The sequence below is a fragment of the Glandiceps talaboti genome, chromosome 12 (genome assembly GCF_964340395.1).
Source record: "Glandiceps talaboti chromosome 12, keGlaTala1.1, whole genome shotgun sequence".
Taxonomy (NCBI): Eukaryota; Metazoa; Hemichordata; class Enteropneusta; family Spengelidae; genus Glandiceps; species Glandiceps talaboti.
The window spans coordinates 11,569,037-11,592,103 of record NC_135560.1 but is presented as its reverse complement, the minus strand read 5'-3'; the positions used below and the strand labels follow the sequence as shown (position 1 = coordinate 11,592,103).

The following is a 23,067-nucleotide window of genomic DNA, read 5'->3' as shown; positions in this document are numbered from 1 at the left end:
TGTTGCAGCTGAGTTTCATTCAAAGACTGTAACCATTAGACGTGGTTTGAGTCCACTTTCTGTTACTCAAGATATGTTACAATTACATACGCTCTGTTGAGCTAATTAAATGTCTTACTGAGTTTCTTCATGGATCTGTTATTGAGAGATAATTACTAATAGATCCATGGTTTCTTGTACTCTAGACTATTAACCTGTATCAGACTGACTGTCATTGATGGAATGACCTAACTACTAAGTAACCACAAACATTTCCAATCTGCAGAGCTATCTCAATAATAGATCCATGATTATACTTACCCAGCACTGAGTTGCTCCTGATTTGAGAGAAAAATACAATATTTGTTATTCTTAGTGTTGCCAAGATCAGTATTTAGTGAATGGAATTCTGGTCCTTTTTTCTTATAATATGTAAAGCAGTTTTGTTAATGAGATGCCGTTCAGAGAGCTACAACTGAAACAAAGTAACAATTACTCAAAACTGATTGCTATAGTAGTCTTAGTAAATCACTACTTTCAAAGGGGCATTAGAATGGATGCACCAAAATCAAAGAAAACCAAGCTATCATGTTGGGATTCATACTAAACACACATCAAGGAAGAAAGATATAAAATTGTACTTAAACTAAAAATTATCCATACTATATGGATACTCAAATACTAAATATACACTATGCAGCACTGGCAGGTGGATTCTAAGATGTTCTCTGATTTGAATGCTAAAACTAGGCAAAGTGTGATTTCAGGCGCTAGGAAGCAGGCAATTTTTTTTAGCAAATTTATGCAGATTTCTCTAACTTGGAAGTTGAGTTGAGTGTTTGAATCTTGCACAATGAAGCGATTCATATCTGTGACCGTCATTTCCTACGATACAAATCCAGGTGAAATTAACATGACAGCTATACTATTGACGTGCACTCATTGTGAAGTTCTCTCCTTTAAATAAATGTATTTCTTCCGGCTGGAATGGAAAACAGAAACATAGGGAATCAATGGAACTCATGTTTATTCAGTTCAGGCAACAATTGAAGTAGTGTCCCTTTGCATGTACTTAGTACTACAAACAGAGGTGTACATGTAAAGGGTCACAGCGATGTCAGTGTACGAGTGCCTTTCTCACGGATGTTATTTATAATCAATAGAATACATAGGTACAATAGAGGCTTTGACAGTAAGGGAAAGCTGCAGTCCCACTTGAGATATGTTTCATGAAAGAAAAATATGCTTTGATCATAGACCCTACACGTGTAGGGTCTATGCTTAGATACAACATTCTTTATGTATCAGAATCTCATTGACATGAACTTACAGCCTATTCTTACAGCAGTATTAGTATAGTGACATGTCCATAATTTCATGAAAATGTCCACTGAGGTGTGAAACTTGTCGAACATTCAAGTAGTTTTTACATATTGAATACCTGTTATAAACTATGTGTGTGTGTGGGGGGGGGGGGGGGGGGGGGGGCTTCCATAGAAAGGTATATAGGTACATGTATATTACCGGCCAATGGATCACTTTTTCATGACAAAATCTCTGAACATTGGTCATCTTTTCTTCCATAAAATTACCTAATCATAGGGTTGATAACATGGGAAGCATCTTCATGTTCATCAGCATCAGAGTAAAGGTAATAGACTAGATAATTGAGGCTAGAAATCCCTAACAATGGGTCTGTGTTTTTTTATTATACATGGGTATGTGTTTTGAACCTTGGGCGCGCACCCGTCTGAAAATTTGGTGAGTATCTCCCCCCCCCCCACTAAACTGACAAAACAATTGCATTATCTTTAATAAATTATTTGATTTGTTACTGCTACAGTGATGACTTCATATTCATAAGTTCATACCTATAAACACCCAGCTTTCTAACCACAAAAGTGACATTTCCACAATTAACATTTATAAACCCTCAGTGTTACAGCACAGGGAGCTTCACAATATTGTACACCCCAGCTTTATTACCAATTACTTGGCAATGCCACAATTTAATGTTGATAAACCCCCAGTTTTACAGCAAAAGGAACTTCATACTTTCAAAGACATAAGGACTTAGTAATTTCTTATATTTTTATAAACCCCAGCTTACTTGTCAAAAGATTGGCAATTCCAAAACTTAATGCTGATATAAAACCCTCAGTTTTACAGCAAATAGTCCTTATAATTTCATATTCATAAAACCTCAGCTCTCACACCACAACAGTGACAATTCTGCCATTTAATATTTACAAACCCTCCATTTGATGGCAAAAGGAACTTCATAATTTCACATTCATAAAACCTCAGCTCTCACACCACAACAGTACAATTCTGCCATTTAATATTTAATATTTAATATTTAATATTTACAAACATTCAGTTTTATGGCAAAAGGAACTTCATAATTTCATATTCATAAAAGCCCAGCTTTCTTATGACAACAGTGACAATGCTATGAGTTACTATTTATTCATAACACCCCCACCTCTCTCATATCACAAGTAACAATTTTACAATCTAGGTAATATTGACAAACCATCAGTTTTACAGTTAAGGGGCTTCATGAATTAAAACCCCAGTTCTCACACTACAATGGTGACAAAATTGATAAACCCTCACTGTAAAAACAATAATGATAATTATTTCATTATTTTCATAATTATAGACTTTAGTGACACAGGTGTTAAATGGCCATTATTGTACTTTTCACACTACCAGTCTTCCTTTTGCAATAATGACATTTAATGATTTCCATATCATGATCGCTATAAATGTGCTGCTGGTTGATTGTACAGGTTTTTAAAGACGATATTCAGTGGAATAATATCAACAATTGATTGACAATCAAATGTTAGTAGCTAGCTTGAGTGATAAACTGTAATTGTTGTGTGCAAGTTTAAATCAATACAATTTACAAAATTTTGAATAATGGGCTGCTTAAATTTCATCCTGAATTTTTGAGTCGAGATCAGGTAATGATGTTAATTACCCAACTAAACTTCCCTAGGAGATTTGGGAAGTACAAACCAAGTATCAGCTAGCGACATCGTGCTATTACAGGTCTGTACCAGGGTTAATAATTATACAGTGCTTCAAGCACAGTATGATAAAGTGCTGCACTTTACATAATTATATAGCAGTGCTATATGATTATGCAAATAATCATGTGCATTATCAATCATTAGTAATTCAATTAACAACCATTCGTTCAATTAGTTATTTAATGAAATTGTGTGTGTGTGTAATGTATTTGGCAAAATGGGACTCTTGTACGATGTATCTGATTTCCAAACAACGATACATTAATTTTAATCACTGTCAATTTTTATTCATAAGTAATCCGTAATTGTAGAAGGTTCATGATTGTCAGTATTTGATTTTTTTTTATAAACTCCTTCCAGGTATTCATAAATCATTGGCGTCTTGAAAACAATTGCACGGCAATAGCTCCATTACATATATTATTTAACCATTACCAATTACTTTCTCTCTTAGAGTAAAGAGCACTTAAGTCTCTAATAGTAAATCCATTCTGCAGATTCTAAGTATGGTTTCTATTAATAATATATAAACTAGTAGTATACAACCCATTGCAGGTTAGTGTTCACTGGCTGTGTTTGATGTAACCAAGCAGAAACTAATAAGAAACTGCACATGCTATAAGATTGCAACATAGTAATTTCTTGCTACATTTTATCTAAATGAAACAAACTGTTCAACAACTAGACGCAGACATGTATGTGTGTCTGTGTTTTGATGTCTGCATGGTGGCATGGTTAGTTCATTTCATTTACACAAAATGTCAGCAAGAAACTGTATTCATTCAATCTTGCCATTTTAAAGAGTAGCGTGTATATTTTCTTACAGCTATAATGATGTAGGCTTGATGTTTCACTCAACATATAACATGGCATTTAATACACACCCTCAGACAACTTCTGATGCAAAAGAAACAATTACATACTGGTGCTGTGCACAGTGGGGATGTAGAAGTAGTAAAATTAAAATGTTGATTATTAGTTAGAAAATAAACAATTCCAGCCATTAAATCACCAAGTACATCATCATCATTAATTAAAGTCGATTTCTTCCCCCTGGTGGGGGTCACCGACTGTCCTTCTTTCCATGTGGCAATCACATTCCTCATGTGTAATGTTTTTAGAAGCCTGTTTTTACTGCACTTTGAAAGAATAGCAATGCTTACCAGTTTCCAATGTGATTGGGCATAGGATCCTACTGTGTTTATTGTGTCTGTTATTGTTAGTCTAGAGTTGAAATATGTCTATCTTTGTGTCAAAAACGTAATGTCCCGTGAGTGAAACACCAAACCTACACAATTTTAGCGATATTGGTCTATCTGTATCAAACAGTGTCTGTAAACATTAACTTGCAACTGGCTGTATCAGTTTGCATGCTAATAAAAATGCAGAGATCTAACATAAACATTTATTGCAGCAACACGTTTCTATGGCAATGAGGAAATTGGCAAGTGCATAAATGTCTTGTAATTATTTCTTCAGTATCTCTCTGAGGAGAGAACTCTTCGGTTACTAAGCACACCTTTGGTTTCTATGCACAATTCTCATAAAATAAAATCAATATTTTGGAGACTGTCTGTCAATATTAGATGACTCTTATAAAAGGTACATGTACATGTTAATTTAGATAGAGGTGGCTGACAATAGCTGCAAATATCAAAGATCCTTTATTGCTAATGGTTTGTAGGTTTCTAATAAAAGAAAGGTATTTGAAAGAGTGCTGACACACACTAACATTGTGGTTCAGTATATATCATCTTTTGTTGTCACGAACTTAATATGAGAGACAGGTAAAATTGACCTCAATTGTACACTATATTGTCTGTGATAGAGTCTGTTCGTATATTCACTGCACTAGCATTTAAGTTACTTTCTGTTTATTTATAGTATTGCAAGACACACCTGACAATATTACAATGTACATTGTATCACCATAGAAATTTAGCCCTGTTCCTAAGGATTTTAATTTTGTGAAATATAATTTTTTTTTTTTTCATAATTGTCACATATTTACTTAGGAATGCTTACATTATAATGGGTCTTTCTTTTGATTTCTATTGACAAGATACTGTAAATCCGGACATTTTTGCTAAAAGGCTTATTTTTGCTTAATGTACTCTTGAAAACAAAAATGACAAAATAAGTAGTGACTAAAATGCCTTCTTGTACATGAATACAAGGTACCAATTCGGTAATTAGTAAAAATTAGTCATTGAAAACCCGCTGAAGACTGTAAAATCGCAAACATTTCTAGTAGAAAAAATATCTAGGTTTTGATATATAAAAAGTTGTTTTATTTTACAACTTTGACAAGAAACTACTGCTAAAAGCAGATATCTGTAGAAATTCTGTAGCATGATGTAGATTTTTCTTATAATATACCGAGATTACCGACCATACTTCACACACACCGCTGAACACAAAATGTTTCACAGTATATAGATTGAAATAGTGTCATTACCATATTCTACATACTGTACTACATTTTACATTAGAAAAACAGTATGTGTAACAGTTTATAATTTTGTATATTCATATAACATATTGTAAGAAACTGGGTTGCTACATTTTTGTATCAAAATAACATGATGTGAGACAATTACTATATTTATAACATGGGAGACGATCGTTACATTTTGTACTTAAACAATGTGAGACAATTACTACATTTATAACATGGGAGACAATCGTTACATTTTGTACTTAAACAGTGTGAGACAATTACTACATTTATAACATGGGAGACGATCGTTACATTTTGTACTTAAACAGTGTGAGACAATTACTACATTTATAACATGGGAGACAATCGTTACATTTTGTACTTAAACAGTGTGAGACAATTACTACATTTATAACATGGGAGACAATCGTTACATTTTGTACTTAAACAGTGTGAGACAATTACTACATTTATAACATGGGAGACAATCGTTACATTTTGTACTTAAACAGTGTGAGACAAATGCTAAATAGTTGTAGTAAAATAACGAAAAGGCAAGACAATTGTTACTAACAAAATGCATGTAAAGTAAAATAAAAAAAATAGGAGAACTGTTACATTTTAAGTAGAAAAATAAATGAAATTTGCTACATTTTGTATAAAATGTAACAAAATCCAAGACATGCAAATGCATGTTTCATGTTATATTAAAGAAGCAATGTGTAGTGACAAATTATGTACCCTACAATGTAGGTTTGTATCAAGGTAACAAATGGCGTCTCATTGCCGATACACTTTCAGAAAACCTACGATGAATGAAACATTTATAGATTTAATTTAGTTATTCGTATTTTGGCCTTTACTAATAATGAAGACTAGACATTGTGTATACATGTACATGTACGTATGTGGAATAAATTGAAAATGTACATGTATTTTTGTAGGACTATAAAATACAAGTGTATGTTTTTTAAAATGTGTTCCACCTCATATTTCACGTAAAATTAATCTTACATTGAATTGAAAGTGCTCTCTGTAAACAATGGGTTCAAAACTCGAGGTTCATTTTCTGTGAATTTTACAGCATTCAGTAGAAATTTCTTTGCATACACTGTCTCTTTGCAGCCATTAACATGACAACATTCTTTTTAACTAATTGTACCATCGTTTTCTATTCTCACTTCAGAGGTGCAACGTCAGTTGTCTACAGATGTGAGCAGAAAGGAACATGTAAACCCTATGCTGTGAAAACAGTGCGTAAAAATGTAAGTCGATCCAGTTATGAGGTCTTTTGTAGCACACAAAACATAGCAACTGTAGGTGATGAGGTAACTCATTCATTTCATCAGAGTTATAGTAGACCCACCAAAAACATTCAAAGGAAGTGCCCCTAGCCATTACTTCGGGAAAAGAAAAGAAACCAGTAAAACTACAATAAACGTTAATGTACTGATTTAATCTAATTTCTGTCATTCACATGCAGATGTACAGATGCATTCAGAAATTCTCATCGATTGGGAATGCGTATGCAGTGCTTAGTCACTCCACTTCAAATATAAAAATGTATGTGTACACATACATGTACCATACTACATATGCAAAATAATAGCTCAGTACATCAATTAGTATATATATCAGAGAGAAAATTTCAAATCACAGATTTTAGTTTCTATTATTTCAGCAAAAATGAATCTGTGTATATAGAAGCATATTATACTATTTGTATCATTTAATATATCATATGATCAAATCAGATTTTTTTGTTTTAATTTCTGGTAAATAACTCTTCAAAAAAGAACTGATTCATGATGAAACCAAATGTGAAAGTTTAATTTGTGAACACTTGAAAGTAATTATATTATATTGTATTATATTATATTACATTATATTAGAATAGATTAGATCAGATTATATATTTTGAAAATATTATTATATTTTATATGATATCATTTTACATTATATTATATTATCCTTCAATTGAAATGATCAAATGAAACAATAATCTTCCATTCTTTGATAGTAAAGAGTACAGAAATAATATTGTCTCATGAAACCAATTTATCATTCAAAAATGGCTACTTTGTTTTAAATATGAAATTACATCCACACTTTATTAGAGAGCCGACTGCTATTCCACCCACCAATAGAGTACTATGCACTGTCATGCATACAAAATTTGATTTTTTTTTTAATACTTAGGCAAATTATATTATTGTTTCAAGGCAGTTTATTTCTAATAATTTTTATAAAGAGTATGTAGGTGTTGCCAATTCAGCTAATACTTCAGGCTTTACAAATACGACTAAAATAATTGAGAAAAACGAAATTGCTGAGGTAATGTCTTTTTTTACGTTGACAAAAGCATGTACGATATAATGAGATAACACTTGTAGGCTTAGACAAATGTACATTGTTTTGTAATTCCCAGAGGAAGTTATTAAACAGGCTAACTTCAACTTGTTTTTCTTCACCTGTGTCCTGGAGGATCTCTAAGGGAGGCCGTTTGCGATGTTATTAATGATTTCTCATACTAAAAATATTGGTTTATTGTTATTTCTAAAAATATATTTATTGCTTACTAATATTGTTCACTTTCATGTTCGTTTTGTCAGGTTGATAAGAAAATCATCCGTACAGAAATCGGAGTTTTGTTGAAATTGAAACACCCAAATGTGGTAAGTATCCAAGCAGTTAATAAGCAGTTCTCTATTACCTTCAGCCGATGGGCATGATCTGTTCAAAAAAATTGGCATCACAGACAGATCAGGGGCTCTTCTAGCAATACATGTTGTGTATTCTGTCAGTAGAAAGTGTTATTATTGTAAATAGCATCATTATTATTTTTTTTTCAATAAACCTGTGATTGGGGAAAACTGTTGGTTCACGAGCTAATAAATATCACTGTATGATTGTATCACCTATTACACCATGAGCAAAGCAGGTTGTATGTATTCAAACACAACACATGGATTTATACTCTAGTCATTCTACAACATGACAATTATGCATGTCTACATCATTAGTTCTATGGCACTCGAAATATGAGTCATTTTGTTCAGTCACCACTATTTTCCCCATTTTCTCATAAGGTAAGCTTAAGCTTGCACAGGTATAATCATGCTATTCTCCATTATTTTGCTTCATTCAGTTAGAAAATACTTGTGATGAAAGGGTTCTGTCACTCTACTCATCTTGAATTCATAAAAACAAGGCCCCTTATGTCACTTGTATTTTCCTTTGTGGAATAAAAGGAAAAATATTGGGGAATAACATATGTACTGGTAATATAGTACAATATGTAATATGATATATGAAATGATAAGAAATATCCACTAGCTACAATATTGAAATTTAAACACATAATAGTAAGTGTATCATTTCAGCCCTGCATGCTAATGATATTGTAAACCAATACAAATGATGATGAACCAATATTGTGAGTAAATCCGATGAACAAGCACATTTGAATTCACCTTGTGTAATTTGTCATGCTATCGCATGTATAGTTCAAATTTTCCTTGAGTATAATTTAAGAAGGTTTATGCAAAGGTTAGCTATGCTTGAATAAACTTTACAATATTAAAGTGAGAAAATGGTAATATGAACTGAAATATGAACTGTTAATCTCTGAATATTTCATCAAACTCTGATGGTAAATGAAAACAACTGTTACAATTCCAGAAAATTTAAACACTATCACCGCAGTATCAGGGTGTGCTTTTGGGGAATGCTCAAAATCGCTAATTACATGTGCGCCCCCATGTCAGTTAACTTGACTTTCTTGTTAACTTTGTCATACTGTTTAGTTACTCATTTGATAGTCATCAGTGTAGTCACATCAACTGCAGTCAAATTTAATATATTGTGTAGCCCATCAAAAAAAATGTTTAAGTGGGCAAAATGAAGTGCTCTGCTGCTGGATGCCAAAATTCCTGAATTCCTGGATGGAACATTATTGGGGGGAAATGGTTATCACTGCCAAGGTCCAATCAGACAACAAAAGGTCAGTCAAAGTTGGCTACAGGACAGCTACACTGTTGTAGTTCCTAAACCTGAGAATGTACATGTCAAATACATATAAATGTACATTTGTGCACACAAAATTTGTAAAAATTTAGCCAAAAAAATTGTGTTTGTACATTTATGAATGTCCAGAAAATTGTGAGTGAAGTATTTGCTATCGCTCAGACAGCGTGTGAAAGATGTACATGAGGATAAAAATCAGAAAAATCAATTGTACTTTATAGATTTCTGTGTAGTAAAAATCATATTACTAGCATGTAGTTTATTGATTATATTGTCTGTGTAGTATAATGACGATATTTTGTATGTAAAAATGTATAAAAGCCTATCATAGAAGTCTATTCATGTGACTATAAGTAACAAGACCACAATGGCACACATCAAGTTGTTCAACTGAAATACTGATGGAGACATTTTTAGTTATTACACCAGATTTTACACTATAGGATAAAATAGTACAGGTACAAATACGATGGAGATCATTTATTAAAACCAAAATCATTGTCTGGCTGACAAATATCGTACTAATACTGCTACATTTTATCATCTGGTGTAACAAAAATCTTACTAACAATGATACATTTTATCGTCTGGTGTAACAAAAATCTTACTAACAATGCTCCATTTTATTGTCAGGGGCAACAAAATACTGCTACATTTTATTGTCTGGTGTAACAAAAGTCATACTGGCATTGCTACATTTTATTGTCAGGGGCAACAAAATACTGCTACATTTTATTGTTTGGTATAACAAAAATCATACTGGCATTGCTACATTTTCTTTCTGTAAGTTAATGTTATCTTAGCAGATCATTGCCAAATCATAGTGCCAATGGGTTAAAATGTAACAGTTGTACCTCAATTTTTGTCAAGCCAGACAATAAGAGCAATGTTTAAATTTGTAAAATGACCACGCAATAAACCACATCCCAGGGTACATGATAAAATGTACATACCCTGATGTAGTCATTTATTTAGAATGAACCCAGACCAGCATCTAAAAACATACATTCTAAGTATATTACTTTTAGTTTTGCGTTCACATAGAATAAAAATTCTGACTGTATTAAAACACCATTTGCATTAGGGTGTGGACAGGATGCAATGCAATGTATGAATAATTGAACCTAAAAATCTCCAGTACTTGATATGGTCAGTTTACTTCATTTGACATTCAATGCATGTCACAGGAGACTTATTAAATGATTGGTCTGTCTGTATCAATTAACTCAGCTTCGACAAACAGTGTAGCTTGTGAACACTCAGGCCTGTCAACCTAACAATATGATCACTATTTTAACTTAGCAGAACCAAGAATATATCAATTTTGTGATTCAAGATATGAGTGTGGTAAAGCTAATTGATGTATAAATACATGTTCATGGTATAGACAGTGTTACTTCTATATACAGGATCCCTAAAGATGCAGTGAGGTGGTCTATACACATCTGACTTTCTTTGTCAAAACACTAAGATTGGTTTGTTTAATGATGTGTGAATCACTGAATTATAAAGCCATCCAAAAACCATTTTTACAGAAATCTAATTCAATGTCATTCTATATACCCCACGTTACATCTTTATATCTCTCACACTTAAAAAAAAAATTTGTGATATGTCATGCCAATTTGTCATTCTACCTATCTCACCCTTCTATATCCATCTCCCAAAAAAACCTTGACAATACATGCATACCAATTCTGCAACAATTATCTCAAATGCTGATGTGTAGCTATAAACTAGCATGGAACCAGTTCAGTAAACAGATACTAAATTCTTGCTTGTTGCATTTAACTGTTTTTGCATATTTAATCCAGAAGATTTTATTTTGAATAATTATCCAAGCGTGCAAAGACGTGATATACTAATAATACACATACCATGTTGTGAATGTAAAGTCCATGCGACTTTGATAAGTTGTAAACATGATATGAATAAAATATTTTTTGTACTGTATGTGTTTATATGTGAAAAGGAAAATGGTATGAATTATATACAATGTATGAAAGGTAAATGATTTACCACTGAAATGCAAACAAATAACTGAATTGGCAAGAAGTGTATTTGATCAAAGTAAAAATATTCATGCTGTGTGTTTGACCAAAGTAAAATATTTATGTCGTCCTGGTAAAAAAGATTAAATGTATGAATTAAAATAAATCAGATCAAATTCACTTTCATTCATATTGTCCACAATTGATTTATGGTAAAATAACTGATACGAATCAAATTTCCACAAGTTTTCCGCAATTCCTTGTCATTTTAAGTGGTTTTTACTATCACAATATGTGTTTACTTGATAATCAAATGCAGAATGTGTACTTGCAGTTGTTCAACTTTGATATCATAAGTTATAACCAGTGTGCCCTCTAACGATAGCCAAATTTTGTTATTGTAAGTCAAAATGAGAAAAACTGGGATTTTTTGCGAGTCACCACATAGTATGAGATAGGGGAACACCAAATTTTGGTGTGTCATTAGAAATTATGTGCATCAATGGCATGTCAAATAGGCTTAGAGGGCACACTGGTCATAACCAAAAGTCATATTACATTGTATAATGTACCTGTAAGTAACTTTGCTGTGCCTGTCCCCTCATCAACAGGCTTTATCAGACTGTCCGTTACATACGTATGAAAAATGTGATGCAATTGGTGGAGATGTCATCTACACCAACTGCATGGCACGTCTTCATGTCATAATATATAATACAATTTAGATACTGTGTGATGTTTTACCAGCTGTTTGTGCCATTACTGACACACTAAAGACAACACTGAAATTTGTGAAAGTAGAAAATATCAAACCACTTTCCACAGATTTGCTTCTCACTTGTTCTAACGTTCAAAGTAAATTCTCTCAATTCACTCATTGTTTTGTTAATTATTTGTTTCAGATTCAACTAAGGGAAATATTTGAGACACCATCAGAACTGAATCTGGTTCTAGAACTTGTAACTGGTGGTGAACTTTTTGAAAGAATTGTAGCACGTGGATATTACAGTGAAAGGGATGCAGCGTCATGTGTTAGACAGATATGTGAAGCCGTTTCTGTAAGTATATCAATTTCAAACTATGCCTTGAATTCATAATGCGTTGCTGTATTTAGAATGCGCGAGATATGTATCATGGGAGTTCTAAGATTTTGATCATTGGGGTTCTAAGATTATACCATGAGAGTTCTAAGATGTTATCATTACATCATGATGCTTTGAAATTCAATCTTCTGACTAAACATAGCCCACTTCAAACAAGGCATGTTGTAAAAAGTTGCAAATTTTCAATGGAAAAAGAAGTAGATTACTCTTTCTTACATATACATGTATCTTAATCAGTATCACCTTTAGAAAATCTGAATGCTTTCATTCTGTCGAATTTCATAAAATTTTAACACTGCTAAATCATTTCTCTGCAGGTAAATGTATTAAAAAGACTTTGAAAATTTCATGAATATTGAAATTTTGAAAAAAATAATAAAAACAGACATAATGGACTCGAATAAGGGATTTTTTATTTCCGATTTGTAATGCCTAAGTACATTTAATTCAGAACATTTAGAATTCCTAGATTGAATATTTGGTTAATCTATGTAGTATTTTAATTATTTTTAACATTAGCAATAATCTAAGCTTTGTTAAATATGTATCAGAAATTACTTGCACTGGTGTGTGCACATACTAGTGGTATTTGCACTGCAGTTTAAATACCGAAAACGTTATTGCATACCTGCATGCAAATGATATGCAAATGAGGATGCAATCATTCTTTCTACATGAATTAGTGCATGATCGCATAGTGTCATTTGTATGGAATTTGTTGTTTCGGATAAACATGTGTAATGATAACAGAACCCCATGCCGCATGTCTGTGTGGGTACTTAGAGGTATTTGCACTCGTGCTTGAAGTGTTTCCTACTGCACTTTCGCTTGCTATACTTGTGAAAGTACTGCTGCAAACACTCATGCAAATACCCTGAGTATGCCATGAAGTTCTGGTATATTACAAGTCAATCTTTACATTTCTGAAATCATATGATCTTCTTCTTTTTCAGTATTTACATGATAACGATATTGTACATAGGGATCTTAAACCAGAAAACTTACTTTATCAAGACACATCACAAGATGCACTGTTGAAAATTGCTGATTTTGGTTTATCGAAAATTATGAGTGATAATGTCACTATGCAGACAGTTTGTGGTACTCCTGGATATTGTGGTGAGTACAAACAAGGAGTTGACAATTTGAATATTAAAATTTCTACTCTGAGTCAAAACATTTTTATAAAACCAAAATCCACTATTTGCTGAGATCTTTCCATCATTATCATTAGGGGTGTATGCTAGCACAGGCCTGGCATTCCTGGGATGTCTCACTCAAGACATGCTAGTCATGACATCAGTTAAAATGTGCAATTTATTTTCCAATTTTTTTTTGACTCGAGGTAGCAGAAATTTTCATTCATTATGAACAAAGAGTCCATGAACATTCATTCTTACAAAAATTAGTCTTTCACCCCACTGTTGGCATTCAATAAGGGATTTTACGTCACATTGCAGATTTCATGAGATCTGCAAATACATGTATGCCTAGTAACACCAGTTGTCAAACATGTGATTGTGGTCAAGCTTTTGCTGTGGCTATGTGTGATAATGATGATGAGAAACCAGTGGTTGCTATATGGATGCAATGGCTCACGTGGGATCTCGTGAGATCTGCCGTGAGACAAAAAATGGCTTATTCTACTACCTTTCCAAGCAAATGGTGTCATACACATGTTGTCATTTGTATATCATGTCGCATTGTAGAATAATTTACACTTATATCTGTTTACCATTCTTTACATGAAAAACAAATCTCTGTACCATTAATGTCAATTAGTCTGATTTTGTTCAATAACATTAATGATTTATATAAAGTTAATAACACAAAGTTACTTTAATTGTGTATTTACTGACATTGGCAATTAATCACATTGTCAATATTTTATAAATATTTATATCATACATGAAACCAAGTTTGATTATGCCATGCATGTACCAGTGATTGAGTATATACTTCAACAACTTAATATCCTTACTCCCTGTAATCTTGTTAATTTTTAATATTAAATCATGAAAATTGAGGCACTTTCCCAACAGTTAAGGTTGATAATGGCACAGGCATAGCTGTTTCAACCTTCAGGCTATGTGGATTTGATTAACAAAATTGAGGTAATAAATTATGTTGACAGTTACGCAAACCTCAATGTATAAAATCTGGAAAATATTCATCTGATAAAATAGCTCCTCAAAATATGCATAAAATATGAAAAGTATTTGAAATGAAAATAAACAGTTACTATACTCGGTGACAGATTTTGTCTTGTTGGCATTCATGTTAACCATGTACTAGCAGCTCTAAGACATGTATACACAATAATGAATCTATCAGTCTACATGACATACGACATATATCACAATTCTTGTCATGACACAAAATACACTATTTAAAGTGGCTATATGGATGAGGATTGGGGGATTTTCAATTTATAAAACAATTTTATCATAGCTTCCTACTTGAAAAATCAATGTGAAACTCAGTAAGTTTAAAACGTTTGTTATTGTAAATACAAATTCAGCAATTTCCTGCATTATCAGACACTTTGTACTATTTATTGCCAACAATTTCCTTTAAATCATGTCTCCATTCAGTCACATAGAAGTAAAGTATTGGGGGGTGTATCTTCTTGAAGACTTTTTCATAGTCATACACATTAGTACCAAAACTACAGATGGTGGAAATGAGGCCCTACAAATTTCTCATATAGTCACATTCTCAAAATATTATATACAATGTATACACATTAGTCGTACATTTACTAAAATTCTGGAAATTTTCAATGATTAATTTCAGCTCCAGAAGTATTATATGGTAAGCCCTATGGTCCAGAGGTTGACATGTGGAGTGTTGGTGTCATTACCTACATTCTTCTATGTGGATTTGAACCATTCTATGATGAGCGCGGAGACCAACACATGTTTCAAAAGATTCTCAGGGCAGACTTTGAATTCATGTCACCATGGTGGGACGACATATCACTTAATGCTAAGGTATTGTAATCATAATGCTTTAACGTGGCCATATGGATGAAATTTGGGTATTTCTGTTATTACATTCATTTTACTGTGTTTCTCCAATTGAAATAGAAAAGTGTGAAAGAAGATTGACCAAGTCTGTATTTGTAACTCAGTAATTTATAAAAACAATTTTGGAACGTGTACAGAATCTCTTCCCCTATGTAAAACATCAAATTTTTCACACATATTTTAGTATTTTTGCAATTTATTGATCGAGCTACAAATGCTGACTTTGTCTATGTTGTTTCACAAATTCACAAATTTGTGTTATTCATTGAAAACAAAACAACCCATTTCTCATCCATAAAGTCACTTTGATACTTCTTCAATTATTCTAAATACATGAATGTCAATTTGTGTAAAAAGGTCATACTACTAAATTTTCTGTCATTAGTCAACTTTGTTATGTTTGACAAAGCATAGCGTGACAAACATCACTTTGGCGATTTGTTCACTAATACTTGAACATTAGAACAAACCCTAAAGTTAATGGCACATTCAGAATCAAGTGCTTGTAGTGAGTGTTACATACATACTAAGATGGATGTGTCAATTAACCAACAAAAGCTCTTTAAGTATTGCTTTTTTTTCTAACACATTGCAGTCCATGCACCCCTACTTTCTTTGTATATGGTTCTGAATGGTCTTTTAGAAGTTTTGTAATTAAGTTGAACAATCACGCATTACCAAAAGTACATGCACATAGCAGCTAGCACTAATAGACAGTAACGATGGTCAATTACACCGCAATCATTCTTAAATCATTTGACATGATAAATTGTAACCATCAATATACAAATTAAGAAATTAAAATTCTTAATTCCTCTTTGAATGGAAAAGCTACTGAAAGTTATTAATGCATACACAAGCACATTCTATGCTCTGTGGTACTGTATGTAATGGGTGCTCACAAAAGAACAAACGACAGTAAATGTAACAGCCAAAAAGAATTGAAGTTTCTAAATGTAACAGCCAAAAAGAAATCACACCATGTACACTACATCGGATTTTATCAGATTGTGCTCTGTGGTACTGCTGACTATAGAATGATAAAACAGAAATGTAGAATTATGAGTGTGAAAGGTAATTTTGTGCAAAACCTTTTTTGTATTTTTTTTAATTCAAGTCGACTTTGAAGGCTAAAATTTTGTCTTTGATATTGAGTGCTATATGTTGGTGGAAAGATTGTTACCTAAGGATGCAAAGCTTTTTGAATCAAAATATACAAATGTATTATTACTTTTTTTGAGTAGGAACTTGTTTGGTTTGACCCTGACATGGTTCATATTATATCTCTTGTTGTCTTGTATTTAAAACTTATCACCTTCTGTATGTTTCAGATAGTTTTCTGTTAAAATCTTGTACAGCTGATTTCAAAATAGCAGCTCTGTTTGATACAACCACTCAGAAATCAATAAGAAACAGCACATGCTACACTTTAATAGCAAGATCACAATTTATTGCTACATATAGTTAGAATGAAATAAACAATCTAAAACCAATGTACTATACTGCAACAAGATGCAGACACACGGGTGCCAATGTTTTGACGTCTGCATTTGATGTCTACATGGTAGCACGTCAGTTCATTTTATTTAGACAAACTGTAACAAGAAACTGTATTCATTCAATCTTGCTATCTTAAAGTGTAGCATGTGTAGTTTCTCATTAGTTTTTGCGTTGTTGTATCAAACAGAGCTGCAGAAATGGTATTTTGAAATCCGCTGTATTTAACCATGCTGATAATATATTTCATATCATACCATAGTATAGTATTAATTATTTCATATTGTTTTCCTGTAGGATTTAGTATCTAAGCTTATCACCCTGATACCTGTTTCACATCATTTTCTATTTGAATCTTTTACTCAACCTTATCACCCTGATATATGAAGTATCATATTGTTTTCTTGTAGGATCTTGTATCTAAGCTTATCACCCTGAATCCCAAGCGTAGACTGACAGTAAAGCAAGCACTCCAACATCCATGGGTCCTAGGCAATGCAGCTAAATTCAGACACATGGAAGTTACACAAGAAAAACTCAAAGAGTTCAATGCTAAGAGAAAACTTAAGGTAACAGAATTTTAGGTCTCATTTACACAATGGTGTTTTCAAATAAAAATTAACATGGAGACACCAAAAATGTACATGAAAATGCAACAATTTGAAAATAATGCTGAAAGTTAGGGTTTATTCAAAAACTGGTCCTTGCAAACGAGTGGAAATAGAACAATTCAAAAACTTGTGAACATAGGCCTATTGTATGTGAAGAAAGTTATATTATTATCAAAAATGAACATATTTGACATTATTACTATTATTTGTTGTTTGAATCTGTGGCTTGAGGCCTGATTCACATGATGAAAGACCCCCACAGGGGAATGTTGTATTATGTTTCAAACTTTACAAATCTTTCATAACAGCATCATTTGTAGCACAAAGGAACTGAGGTTCAGTAGTGCTAAACATGGTGAAATGTCTGTTAGTATGATGTGTGTGTGTGTGTGTGTGTGTGTGTGTGTGTGTGTGTGTGTGTGTGTGTGTGTGTGTCGTTTTTTAATTTGTCCCATCAATGATGTTTTCATGTAAATTATGAGTCATCGATATCACTGTGGGAGATATGTGTTGTGGCTTTCATTGGTATACTTCAGACAGAGGTCACTGACACTTCTGATTCTGTATGTACACCTAATTAGGGAAGACCTCTTCTCGCCTTTTTCACAGTTACTGTATGTTAGGCCATAGAGTTTGCTTAATTGACTGTTAGCTTTACATGTAATGTGTTCTATAAATATCATTTATATATAATGACATATTGTACTCATGAAAGCACATCTTGCAAAGTAGTCAGTAAGCTTACAACAATGTTCCACCAACTGTATCTCTTAGCCTGTCTCAATCTGTGCTAAAACTACCTACTATAGCAGCGAGTTTCTCTATTGATCAGTGTACTCTTTCACCTGCTGATGTTTAATTAGTGTACATTTCACCCATGGAGTTTAATTTAAGTAGAGTCTTCAGGACAGGGACACTGGGGTATATGTAATCTGGTATAATAAACAAAGTTGCCAGTGTTGTATTGTGTTGTAGTTGCTAATTTAACATCAAATGTTGGAGTTGTTTGTTTACCATGTGAGTGAAGTGAGTGAGTGTATGTGTGTCATATTATATGTGTAGTGACTAGCCAGCCTTGGTCTTATCAACAATTTGTTTACAATTAAACATCAGGGAGTGAAATATTACATTGTGAACCATAGAGAAACTTGCTGCTAGTAGGTAGTTTTAGCACTGCTTGAGACAGGCTAAGATGTGTACAGTTGGTGGAACATTGTTCTACAATTTAAATAACCATATGTTTATATATGAGGTCATCTGAAATTCAAATTACTACATTCAGAAAGAAAAATTCAACACAAAGTGAACACTATTTTAGTTAAGATGGTGCTACACTTTGGAATTCCTTAAAAACAGACTTTAACAACAAGTGGTTACTGTATTGTGTTAAAAAATTATTACAATTTATATTTGTTCATTAAAATATTGCCTAGTTTCCATTTGTTATAATTATTAATGTTTAATATGTATCTGTGTGTCAAAGATAATAATTAACATGTTTTATATTTGTGTTTTATATTTTGATATCATTTCTACTGACAAACTATAAAGCTTACGTTCTTTATTTTTCGTTGTTTGCAGGCTGCCACTCAGGCTGTCATGATAGCTACCCGTATGGGCTTGGAATTTGTAACTTCTATTACGCCGCCACGACCAGCCAGTGCTAGTTCAGCTGAAGGCAGAACACAAATTGTTGAAGAAATGGAATGAAGAGTGTTTACACGAACAGTAATAATAAGTTGGTAATTCTCATGGAAATAGGCAGCTTTATTGTTGATACTTCTAAGGTAGTCATGGCAACATTTTGTTCCTGACTGGCCAATAGGAAGGTCTGTCTTCTGACTATCAGGACAGATATCACCCCCATTTATGGTTTTGTCAGCTTGGTTGTAAGCCTGTGACATTTTATTACCCTTTGATGGCAAGGTAATGGTTATTACTGGTGGGTGGGTGGGTGGTGGGTAATAGTTCCCGACAACCATATTCTGATTTTACACTACGTTATCTTCACACATTACGTCTAGTCAATGTTATTACTCTAGGCATTAAATGTGGTTTAACCCCATGCTGGGCAAAGTGCAAATGGAGCATGTCAGTAGTAATCCATCACAAATTGACAGGCTGTTGTTAATATTCATTGGTACAGCTGGACTGATATGATATGCAAATGTCCAACTGAACTCCACCTCCAGTCTGCTTAAACTAAAATCATGTGGGGACACGACAATGTCATCATGTTTAAATGAACGCTGTAGTGGGGGAGCACCAGTGTGCCCTCTAATGATGGCCAAATTTTGTTGCTGTGAGTCAAAATGATAAAAAACTGACATTTCTTGTGAGTCACCACATAGTAAAAGATATTAGAAAACCAAATTTTGGTGTGTCACTAGAAATTATGTGCATCAGTGGCACATTAAATTGGCATAGAGGCTGGGGAGCACAGAATTCTGTGCGAGAGCAACAACATTGACTAGTGTGAAGATAACGTAGCGTAAAATCCGAATATGGTCATCAGGAACGAGACTACATGTATGTGGGTGAGGGTTTCACTATTTTAGATACGATCTTTAGAAATGTCTTATAATATATATATTAAAACATAGACAGTCAGAGTACATGCATCATTCCGCATCAGAGTGCAAAATTTATGCTAACATTTAGTTACAAGGCCGCAAAAACAGATATTACAATATTTATTATCACTGATCTTTGAGCCATATAGCTTTTAAGACATATGAAAAACTATATATTCTGAAAGTATACTATTCTTTATGCTTTTTTCTCGCTGTTATTGTTTTAAATGTTATACATTCAACTGAAATAATACATACATGTATATGGCTATCAAACATGGTGAAAAAAAGTACAAATAGTTGCCCTTACAAGTTATAAATAGTGATTCCTTTTTTAAATGAAGGCTTGCACCATCAATAATGTGAATATTTGGAGTTTTAAAAAGATTGGTAGATTTTTTTGCATAGATTTTCTTTACAGCATTACTGTCATGTTAAAGCAATGAAAATATCCTCCGCAGAGGATAGATACCTCATATTTACAATTTATTCATTGTTGTCATAGCAACAGAACAGCAATAAGAAGTGTAAATTACACTAGATGTATTACATTGCAATTGATCATCTACTGTTCATTAAGATTTGCTGTTATATAGATATGCTTGGTATTTGAAACATTTTAACTAATATTGGCTTGCTGATCATGCAAACTTCAGTTAATTAAAACAACAAGACTAATGAAAAATCTCTGTAGATTTAAAATATATGACAAGATAACTACTTCAATGTTAGGGGCAAGCAGAAAATGGATGGCCACAAACAAATTGGGGTATGAATTAAGGGGGTTGGGGGCTACAAAAAAAATTGGACCGAAATGTTGTCTCCTCGGACTTCCTTCATAAATTCTGCTCATTCCCATACTATATTGTACCATATACAGTTGTTTGGCAATGATCCATGCACTCTTTTCCCCACTCATGGAACACACTGATGGCATACTTGAACTCCTAGCTAGCCTTTAACATAGGAGCTACGTCTGTTTTAAATGTGGCCATCGACATAGAGGGAGTGTTACCAAATGATTGTATTTTACTGTTTAATATGTTACCTGAAATTGTAATTTTTGTTGCTTCTGTTCTGCTATTTTTCTGTCATCAGTTTATGTACTTTTCATTTGTTGATTTAGTTGTTTTGTTTTGTTTTCTTGTGTAAAAGTATTTCTATATTTTGTAATGTATTCTACTATTATTGGCAATAACAGATAATATCACAGACAATAAATTTTACATGCAGAGAATATCACAGGCTATGAATTCTAATCGCAGAGAATATCACTGTCAATCAATTCTCATAGCACAGAATATCACCGATAATGAATTCTAATAGCTGAGAATATCACTGGCAATGAATTCTAATAGCCCAGAATATCACCGGAAATGATTTCTACTATCAGTTAATATATACATACGAGCTAGGTTGAACCATGAAGTGTAGGGGAGCCTCTCCACTGTCTATGTTAGAATGCATTCAAACAAAAATATCTGGTTTTATACCCTACTTACTTGTTTCACATCATGACAACTGGTGTCTATGTCACTGCTCTCGTTCTATGTGTCAAAACATTCTAATTTGCCACCATCGTTTCTAATTTTTCATTAAATCATACTTGAGGAGATATTATTTCTCTTAATTCTGACTTCATTATGTGTCAAATTTCAGCCATAATTGTGAGTTAATTGCCATGTCAGATTTTCTTATTCTTAAAATCGGCATATCATAATAACATTGTTCCTACAATTCCCTAAAAGTTAGACACATTGTCTTATTAATGACAGTTTTCAGTTGTAAAGGACTGTACTGGTTAGCCTGTCATAAACCTCTGATTTCTCAAATGCCAAACTTTTTGCAATAACGAACACAACTGTTTCATACTAACGCTGTTATTTTCTTTTTGAATAATATTGAAAAATAAAAAATAAAAAAATAAAAATATGTGATTGAAATAGTCGTGATACAGAACTTGACAAAAGGGAAGTATTACATTGCTTTATTTCAAAAATGAAGAAAAAAAGTTGTAGAGTACTGTGTTTAGGTCAAGTCTTGTCGGTAAAGTACATTTTAGTTTCTTGTATGTGGTAGTTTATTTTATATAATTTTTGAAATTCTTAAAGTGAAAACAAAATACAAGATTAATAAGCTGAAGGTTTTTTATCATTCTTTTGAAATTTTTGAAAAAAGACAAAAGGTTAATTTTAGGTGTTTTCTGTTTCTTTTTCGTACATGTAGTCGTGTATTCAGTATGGAAAACTTCTTTTCTTGTTCTATATGGCATAAAATGGTGAGAAAGTTGTTGTTACAAAAAAATATTGAAGATTGTAATTGAAGCATTCGTACTTGGTACAAGGCCGAAATAACTATATGAGAACTATGCAGAGATCAATGTATCATCTTACATTTTGATTGTATTTTGTGGTATTTTTTAATAGAAAAATGGACAGAGACGATTTTTTTGCAAACAAAATAAAGATTAAATTGTTGCTTTCCAAAACTAAATGTTTCAGGCCTGTCATTTATATCCTTCCTATCCTACATTTTATATATGTTCCTATAACAATTAGTACCAACTGTTACTATTGGCTCTTCACCCCATCCAACACCCCAATTAACTGTTATGATTGGTTCTACCATAGATCTTGGAATGGTCTGCTCTCAGATCTATAGTTCTCTCAACCAATCTAAGCAACAACTGTTACCATTGCTGCTTTACCCCAACAACCTAAATACCAAATGTTATGATTGGTTCTACACTCAATAGGCAAATAACTACCATTGGGCTA

The 23,067-nt window shown here is 32.8% G+C and overlaps 1 protein-coding gene across 1 annotated transcript in view; it reads left to right on the top strand.

Annotated features, from left to right (window-relative positions):
• LOC144443385 (calcium/calmodulin-dependent protein kinase type IV-like) overlaps positions 1–22,742 on the top strand; it is a 28,294-nt gene extending 5,552 nt beyond the window's left edge. The window contains exons 2-8 of the mRNA XM_078132852.1: positions 6,647–6,725; positions 8,073–8,135; positions 12,380–12,535; positions 13,534–13,699; positions 15,377–15,573; positions 17,517–17,675; positions 19,299–22,742. Coding sequence (XP_077988978.1) covers positions 6,647–6,725; positions 8,073–8,135; positions 12,380–12,535; positions 13,534–13,699; positions 15,377–15,573; positions 17,517–17,675; positions 19,299–19,427 — 949 coding nt within the window. The 3' untranslated portion in view covers positions 19,428–22,742. The remainder of the gene's footprint in view (positions 1–6,646; positions 6,726–8,072; positions 8,136–12,379; positions 12,536–13,533; positions 13,700–15,376; positions 15,574–17,516; positions 17,676–19,298) is intronic.
• Positions 22,743–23,067: the final 325 nt, after the last annotated feature.